We start from the raw sequence: 10,029 nt of genomic DNA, 5'->3' as shown, positions 1-10,029 counted from the left end.
GGTCTATTCCAAGGGAAGACTGGAATAACCCAGGAGTCAGCCGCAGTGCAGCGCCGCAAATTGAGCTAGGGCGAGGTGACTTGCTCAAGGCCGCACAACGCACGGGTAATCGAACTTGGTATCTTTAGCGTACGAAGCAAAGACCGTATCGCTGAGCCACGCTGTCCCATTGTATACTATTCAATTATAAAAATGAACAGCCATTACGAATAGTAATGGCAAGGTAAAACAGGGCATTGTCAATAAAGTCCTGACCTTTTGTTCCAATACACACAATGTGTTATGATACAGGAACATTGGACACAATGGTAACCAACCGAGGACTTATAAATGTCACAGGAGTTTTTATTACTAAGTTGAAATCCTTTAGTTGTAATTGAATAAAGTGTTATATAAATAATATCCAAATGTGACCCACTGTCTCAAATCAGTACAATATCTGAATGAGTTGGTGTTTAAAATTGAATTCATAGCCAAAAAACTAAATCTTGGGTTAGGATCTAAATTTTATTCGAGATGGCGAATCATCGCCAATAAAATAATAATAATTAAACATCAAGATTCATGTTTCTTAAAATTCTCTGTCTTTCTCTAGCTCTCTTTCCTATGATCATTCCAGATGTGACCAACTTTTCTGTTCTGTCTTTCCTCCGCACATGTCGCAGAAACCGTAACTGGCTCTTTTTTATGGTATCTATCAATCAGTATTCTTCCTTTTGTCACCTTGCCAGCGCTTTATCGTTCGTATACTTATCTGTCCATAATTGACTCATAGATTCTAGTTATTGTTCAACTATCATTAAAGTCAACCACAAATAAGATAACATCCGGGCATAATATTATAACACATGTGACCAACATACGCCAACATACGTCCACATATCTGCAGATCTAATAACCGAATAATGTCATTTGTTATGAACAATATTGTGTTTGCTTTGCGAGGATTTCCATTACAAAATAAATGAGCCTATAACAATTTGGTTTATCAGATCTGAAAATGATAACATGTCGCATGTGACCCGTTGTGTCGATCTCGTAAAATGCTGGAATAAACAAGATTAAAAACTTAATAACAGAGCAAAATAAGCAATGAAAATATCAGTATTTACATTTATCAAGAATTGTTGAATCGTTGGATACCAACAAATTAAATCATGACTCGGTTGGACCAAAAAAAACTGAAACGTAATGCTGTGCGTTTAGGTATATTACTTGCAACATCCACCAACAGGTTATGACGTACCACCACACTTAACTCTCTGTTAAATTGAACGTCGATAGACTGATTGACATAATTTAGTGATAACAAATCACCAAACTGGCTGTCTAAAACAATTACACCGAGCTGCTTGACGTCACTTCCGCTCCTTCTATAGATAGTATGCAGATGACGTCACTCAGGCCTTTGTTATTGTTTTTGCCATCCGCGTTTGTGAGTTGTTCTTACTAAACTGTATCAACCAGACTATAAAAGTTCATGATTACACAGAGTTTGTGTGTTGGTCCGTTATACTTCCGGATAGCAATGTTGTGAACTCCTTGGCCAAGCGCATTCTATCTATAGATCGCTCACGGGGTGCCAACCAACTTGTCGCTTCAGCAAACAGTAAAGAGTGTAACATTAAAACAATAGACACTTAGACAGCCACGCCTCTCGGACAGTCGTCATGCTGTAACCAATGGCAGTGAATGGTGGACAAAGCTAGCGACACAGGATATTACTGTCGATGGTATGCGTCATAGTAAAATACCCATTGTTCTACCGCTTGATCAATAGATAGTATGCGCTTGGCGAAGAATCTCATAACATTGCCATCCGGAAGTATAACGGACCAACACAAAAAACTGTGTGTATCCATGAACGTTTATAGTCAGGTTAATACAGTTCAGTGAGCATTACTCATAATCGCGGATGGCAAAAAACAATAACAAAGACCTGAGTGACGTCATCTTCGAACTATCTATAGAACCATCTCAGAGAACGATGTGTAATTTCAAAAGTTTTTAATAGGATCGAGAAAATCGTGTGATAACTGGTCACCCATCTGGCGGTATAAAAAGAGAGTGGTTGTTTTCATTTAAGTTAGAGTATAGATAGTATGCGTTTGGCGAAGAAGCTCATAACATTGCCATCCGGAAGTAGAACAAAACTGTGTGTATCCATGAACGTTTATAGTCAGGTTAATACAGTTTAGTGAGCATTACTCATAAACGCGGATGGCAAAAAACAATAACAAAGACTTGAATGACGTCATCTTCGACCTATCTATAGATAGTATGCGCTTGACTAAGAAGCTCATAACATTGCCATCCGGAAGTGTAACGGACCAACACACTAAACTGTGTGTATCCATGAACGTTCATAGTCAGGTTAATACAGTTCAGTGAGCATTACTCATAAACGAGGATGGCAAAAAAACTATAACAAAGACCCGAGTGACGTGATCTTCGAACTATCTATATTTACAACCAACCATGCTTGTCCGAGCACAGGTGAAGGTGTGTCACTAATTCCATGTTTGATTTATCAAAATTATATCGGTCCATTGTAGCCTGTTAGAAAAAAAAAACAAGTTATAACTAATCAACTAACTGGAGGTCTGATAACAATAACAAAGAGCTGAGTGGTGTCAAATTTATTCAGTCATTCTGAATGTAGTTGATGTCACTCGAATTTTTAATATTAATTTGTTTTTAACACTCCAGTTAGGGTAACAGTTCTCACCAAATTACCTCTAACAGATTCTACGAGAAAAAGGTCACAGATTGTTTCATGCGATCCTTTTGGCGTATAGATAGTTCGAAGATAACGTCACTCAGGCCTTTGTTGTTGTTTTTTGCCATCCGCGTTTATGAGTAATGGAATAACGCGATTCCATGAGCACTACTAACGACAACTCACTAGGCGGTGCAAAAACCAAATTTCAGTGTCAGGCTATAACATAACGATGGCTACGGTTATATCCGGCTGTATAAGAAGAAGGTGTGACGTCACGACTTCTCTGTCCTATAACTTTACAAAAACCAGCATCGATTTCAACCAATTTATACCAGTCATTATGATATAACTTTGTCTTCATTGAAAATTAAACATAGTGTAAATCTGCGTTCACATATTGGCAGGTCTGATAACCAAAAGCGAGTGACCAGTTCGAGGACGAATGCGAAAGGTACCGAAGTCAAACAAGCCATTCTATAGATAGTATGTGCTTGGTTAAGAAGCTCACAACATTGCCATCCGGAAGTATAACGGACCAACACACAGAACTATCTATGTGTAAACTTGAACGTTAAAAGTCTGATTGATACAGTTTAGTGAGAATTACTCATAAACATGGATGGCAAAAAGCAATAACAAAGACCTGAGTGAAGTCAACTTCGGACTATCTATAGATAGTATGCGCTTGGCTAAGAAGCTCATAACATTGCCATCCGGAAGTAGAACGGACAACACACAAAACTGTGTGTATCCATGAACGTTTATAGTCAGGTTAATACAGTTCAGTGAGCATTACTCATGAACGCGGATGGCAAAAAACAATAACAAAGACCTGAGTGACGTCAACTTCGATATCTATAGACGGCCAATGATGTTGAGATCTTCCTTCTCACGGTGTTACTTTTTTTACGAAACCCGACGAAACCCTACAAAGTTATGGGAAGCAGGCAGCAGTGGGGGAGTGAACCTGGGACCATAAAATATGGAATACTCTTCAACAGTCGTAACGTCACTTCCTTCCTAAAGACGCATGGTAGCTTAGTAACACTGGCTCTAAACTATCGGAACAATGGTGGACGCCCGTATAAAATATCTCCCAGTCGAGCATAGAAGCGTATCCAGAGGAAAAAAACCCCATAAATTTGATCATGTTCTGGCTTTTACACATTCCGGTCACATGGCATATGAAAAGATCTAGCCAGCATGAAGAAAAAAAAGTAATGATTTTCTTTGTTTAAAACCAAGATGGCCGCCGTTGCCGGGCGGCGTGACATCAGACTACTGAATCCAATTGAAGCCGACTATGTGAGTTGGGTCCCAGAGGAGAATGGACTTGAGACTATAGGAGGTGAAGCAATACGGAATGAACCTGGGACCCAAGAGAGAGCACACCAGGAAGGAGTGAACCAGGGACTCATTGGAGTGGACACCAGTGGGGAGTGATCCTAGGACTAATGCAAGGGGATATCAGAAGGAAATAAACCTGGGACTAAGGGAGATGGACACCTGTGGGAATTGAAACCAGACTATGGGAGTTGAGTGGCAGAGGAGAATGACACTGAGACTCAATGCTGGCTTTTCACATGTCATGTGATCAGAATGTAGAAAAGTTCAAAAATGATCAGATTTATAATATTTTTTCTGCTCTGGATACACTTTAATGCTCGTCGGAGAAGTATTTCATAAGGGCGTCCGTCATTATCCAGATAGTTTAGAATCAGTTACTAAGTTACTATGCGTCATAACGAGGGAAGAGACGTCGTGACTGTTGAAGCCTATATTGCACAGAGATAATAATATATTTTTTTCCACTCAAAATGAGTCTCAAAACATTTATAGTATCTTGTATATGAGCCCGTCTAAAGTCTGAAATCTATTCAGGGTTTCATATGATTGAATGATAGAGAGAATCATTAGGAGTTCGAAAGAGTTACCTAGTGTGTGAGCACATGTAGAAGTAACAGGGTCTCGAAAAATACAGTGACCCCTGCTAGTCGCGTAAAAACTGCCTAGTAACTGATTCAGCCTTTTCAATTTTTGGAGGTTTCTTTGGAAAGGAAGAGGCAGAGAAAGAGAGAAAGAGAAAGAGAGAGAGAGAGAGAGAGAGAGAGAGAGAGAGAGAGTAAGAAAGAAAAAAAGAGAGAAAGAGAGAAAGAAAGAAAGAAAGAGAAAAGAAAGGAGGAAAGAGAGAGAGAGATAAAGGGTGGGGAAGAAAAAAAAGTGAGACAGAGAGAGAAGAAAGAAAGAAAGATAGAAGAAAAAGATAGAAAGAGAGAGAGAGAGAGAGAGAGAGAGAGAGAGAGAGAGAGAAAGAAAGAGAGAGGGAAATAAAGAAAGCGAAAGGAAGAAAGAGAGAGAGGTAGAGAGAGGGGGGGGGAGAGGAGGGAGGGGGGGGAAGAAAAAGAGACAGAGAGAGAAGAGAGAGAGAGAGAGAGAGAGAGAGAGAGAGGGAGTGAGTGAGAGAGAGACTGAGAGACTGAGAGAGGGAGAGAGAGAGAGAGAGAGAGAGAGAGAGAGAGAGAGAGAGAGGGAGAGAGAGAGAGAGAGGGAACGGTACATGTGATAAAAGATGTCTTCTTTCATTTTTTATATGCAGCCATTAATCGGGATCATTTTTTATTTCCATATTGACGTTTACATATCAATATATTGAACGTGCATGAAATCGAATTCGTATTTTTTTTCTTTCAATTTCAACTATGATAAAGATATTTTTTTAAGTTATCACCAAATGAGATAACATCGGTTTTGTCGCAATTAATTCACGATTTTATTTCATCCGAAACAGCCATTCAATGTTCATTCGTTAAAAGAGAAGATAAAACACCATGTACTTGTGTTGGACGACCTCGCTAGCTGTCTCGGGTGAGGAAAGAAAAATTTGATGTGATCAAAATAATGCTTAAAATTAAAACTGTATATATATATATATATATATATATATATATATATATATATATATATATATATATATATATATATAATATATATATATATATATATATATATATATATATTATATATATATATATATATATATAATATATATATATATATATATATAATATATAAAAGAATAGCTACAATTTAAAAAAAGGAAATAAATAAAATGAAATATTTAATCTTCTTTTATATTTATTGTGTACACAGAGGGAAGGAGGCAGATTTCCATGTGTGGCGCGAGACGCCATTAGTTGCTACCTCCCGGTTAGAGAACCCGGCATTTAGTGACGGCTGACATATTGTTCTTGTTTGTAATCGGATAGAGTAATCATCAATAAGTGGGCAAACCATCTGGTCAAATAAATTTAATATGTCGCGCCCAATGACGTCGGATTATTTTCCAATCTTAAAAACGGAAAATGGTTTATAGAGATTTTTTAAAATTTTTTGTATTAAAAAAATGAGATGAACCACGCACTATCTGTATCGGTTCAGTGCAAAAATTCATATCTATTTACCATAGCCCTAACCCTAACCCTAACCCTAACCCTAACCCTAACCGTTTTCCAGAAGTTTAACCCATAACCAACGTGCTAAAAAATATGGCGTCTGTTTTCGACGAAATATTGACGACACACACAGTGGAAATTTTTATATCATCGCGATGTGAAATCAAATTCATATGAACACAAAAACCATCGTCAGGTCAATTGTAAACGTCATGCAAGATTTGATGGCGATTGGTTTCGCCTTAGTGAAACAAAAATTCGGATTTGCCAAATAGATAATGAGATGTCGCTATAGAGATCACGTTGAAGTCACAAGCTCAATTACACAAGGTCTGTATCTGGTCCTCGGAAAAACTGCTTTTACACTTCCAGTGAGATTGGAACCAGTATTTGATACGACGCGATTGTTCCCTATTAGATGAATCAACACATCCTGTACGTTATCAGTAGAAAAAAAAATATATAACTAGATACGCGAAAGTGTTTTTACTTTAAAAGTTTATCTCGTCACTGGAGATAATAAACAAACTCGGTCTGTGAAAACAATACACACAAACATAAACCCACTAATAAACACCCACTAACACACAAAGATTCACCATTTTCATGGATAAAAACTAAGCCAACATTATCTTAGAGACACAGTGTCGAATAAAATCCCATTCATTATATGTTTTTAAACATCCTAATACCAAGAATGTTGCTTGGTATAATTCGACTATTTTACACATTTGTGATTCTCGGTGCTTATTGTCAAAATGAATTCTGTGAGTATATTTATATTTAACGATGTGTACTTTTCTACAAGTCCGATAACCCCAGTTAAATGTCGCACTCTGGAAATTCCACATATTTATAAAGATTTGGCCAGAAAACTCGTCTTTCAATTATCGATCGATTTAAAAGCCTCTCACCTTGGCAAAAACTCTCAAACGGAGTACGGCATTTAACGGGTTAATATTGGAACATTCTTATAATGTTAATACTCCTCACAAACGGATAATGTTCAATTATTACATTTCAATCAAGCGTTCGCAAAATGTGCACTTTGATAATCACTGAATATGTCACATTAATGTTGTCCCGCTATGTGGTATGACACTCGTTTTGGGATGAGAAGACCCAGGGTTTGAGTCCCGCTCTGAGCGGTGCAGAGTTGAATCCTTGGAAAAAGGATTTTTATTCACATTTTTTGACGTTTTTGAGCTTAACATTGGTACCTAACCATCAACAGCGTTGTCTCTATCCGAAAAAAATGTAACACCGTCAAACAGATTTTGTCTTACATGTTGGGTTTTGTTTTTGGCTAGGGACCACTTGTTAACCGCTTTGAGCACCTTCAGTGGATATTGAGCTCAATTATGAAGATAACATCTCTCAAGGCTTCGTGGTTTCTACGAATAAACGAAAATCATAAATCGCACCATTTCATTTCACGCGCACAAGCCACGACGCTCAGATGACAGTTCTGTGTATTTCTGCCCTTGTAATTATTATTTTCCCACCAACCAATGAACTCTTGGTGGGGTCCTTTGACCTCCCAAGATGGGCAGGAGGTCACTTACTGTTTCTTCTATCCTCTTAAATCTGTTTTCCAAGTTGCTTTCTGTCTTTGTCTCAGGATGGGATTGCTTTGGTTTTGTGCTGGCCCTTGCTGGAGTCCTTAGTAGAATGGAAACAGTCGGATGTATAGTATGAGTTTTGGGAGATGACTTTTTCCCTTGTAATTCATCTGTCTGTTCGGTGTTTTTTATTATGTTTTCTGTTTTGGATATATTCTATAAATATACGGGTGTGCATATTCCTCTTAATGGGATCCTGTGCCCGGGGTTTGATGAAACTTTTAGGTGATATCAAACCATGCTCATTAATAGTGTGTTCTTGGAATCTATATTGTTTCCTATTTGAAAAAAATTCCCCATTGTCTTTCTTTTTCTCATGCCCTTTTAATTGTAGTATAGATAATATTAACTTTCCCAATTTCTTGCTTTTTACTGGCGCTGAAAGCACATAAATGTGTCGCAGGAGCCGTAAAACCGTTAAAAACAACAACAACAAAAAACACTCATGGGACTGATTTAAGCAGTAAATACAATCACTTAGTTATCCGTTTAACGTTAAAAATTTGGATGGGCCCTGACTGACAATCTATTGAAGCTCATGTGTGGGATGATAGAAAATGAAAATGTTTGACTTCAGTTTGTCATAGCTTCATTTTTTTTTTAATTTCCATATTTTAATCTAAGAAAATAGATTATATTTTCTAACGGGAGTAAAATAACGGAGAGAGTGTGTGAGTGCATGAGTAAATGGGGAAGCGGTACGGTCTTTGCTTTTTACCCAAAAGGTACAGAGTTTGATCAACTGCCAGCCCTAGCTCAATTTGCGGCTTTACACTGCGGCTAATGCCTGTTTTTTTTTCTTCTAAATTTCTTGTTCGAATATGTAGGAGAAGTAGCAAATAGGAATAAACAAATAGGAGTCAGATAGCTTCTCCAAAGACATAAGTTGTCTAGTGCCACTTTTTGCCATGATAGTCGTGTTAAAGTTCCCGACAACTCGATAGATAGTAAGAATCTTTTTGGTTTAAAGAAATAGGTGGTAGAAGTAGTGGTTCATTATTGGCACGTTATATAGAAATAGATAGGTTCAAAAGTTAAGTATTAATCACCGATAAATCAAAAATGCTTTCATTTAAATCAAAAGAATTTCCTCACACAACAACACGTTAAAACATAATTAGCCAAAAAAAAATATATATAGTTTAATTAATTAAAGTTAGGTTATCAGTGATTAATGGTCCGTTTCTCAGATTATTATAATTGGTTTCTTATCTGTTTAGATGTGACTGGTGGCGGCGTGGAGGCTGCTTCTGTCTGATTATTTTATGGAGGAGCCTTTTATTCATTCTCTAGTTGTTCCAGTGGGTCTTGATAAATTCGGCTCTGGTTTAACATGTAACCAAATGGCTTTTGCTGGGTAACCCGATCTGTGCAAATCTTTGACTAGTCACAACATGTTTATATTCCTTATGAACAGTGATGTCTTGAGGATTTCCAATTAATCAACACTTGGCATCACCACTGATCTAAATTTTGTGAGATGAGGAAAGATTATTAAACAATGAGAGAATAAGAATCAATTCAGCGTATTTGCGGTGGTACATTTGTAAATGTAATTCATGTAATGTAATTCATTCATTGGGAAGGCATACAGAAATATACAATGATATATACATATATAGGTAAAGAGAGTGAATGAAATATTTTTGTTATAATAACATGAGTTACAGTTTTCTGTTATTTTATAGGTTGTGTATTCTTACGTCCCAGGAGAAAACACTATAATAATTATTATTCATTACACATGGTAGTTCTTTCTGGCATTAATTATTCATTACACATGGTAGTTCTTTCTGGCATTAATTAATCATTACACAAGTAGTCTCTTATGGCATTATTTAATCATAAAATGGTAGTTCTTATGCATTATTAATCATTACATATGTAGTTCTTTATGCATTAATTAATCATTACACATACTAGTTCTTTATGGCATTAATTAATCATTACACATGGTAGTTCTTTCTGGCATTAATTAATCATTACACAATTTGGTCCACAGCAATAAGATTGATATATTTATTTAATACCCTTGTCAACACAATGTTTCCCGCTAAATAGAATTTTAAGTTCGTCCCTAGAATAGCATGTTTGTCATAAAGTGATGGGATAAGAGAGAGAATGAATTAGCTGAATCTTTGCTTGTTCAGAAATTTGACCAGAGTTCAGTCAATCCCAGAAACTAATAATGTTCCTGGATTCGTTAATGTCAAAATATGAGTGAAGATTTGCA

General features: G+C 36.8%; 1 protein-coding gene across 1 annotated transcript in view; it reads left to right on the top strand.

The window, feature by feature from the left end:
- The first annotated feature begins 6,662 nt into the window (after positions 1–6,662).
- LOC144960189 (uncharacterized) overlaps positions 6,663–10,029 on the top strand; it is a 26,102-nt gene continuing 22,735 nt past the window's right edge. The window contains exon 1 of the mRNA XM_078893225.1: positions 6,663–6,941. Coding sequence (XP_078749351.1) covers positions 6,845–6,941 — 97 coding nt within the window. The 5' untranslated portion in view covers positions 6,663–6,844. The remainder of the gene's footprint in view (positions 6,942–10,029) is intronic.

Source organism: Berghia stephanieae, chromosome 14 (genome assembly GCF_034508935.2).
Source record: "Berghia stephanieae isolate SIO BIC M18660-M18661 chromosome 14, UCSD_Bste_1.3, whole genome shotgun sequence".
Taxonomy (NCBI): Eukaryota; Metazoa; Mollusca; class Gastropoda; order Nudibranchia; family Aeolidiidae; genus Berghia; species Berghia stephanieae.
Note: the sequence above shows the minus strand (reverse complement) of the source record. Positions and strands in the feature narration are given on the sequence as shown.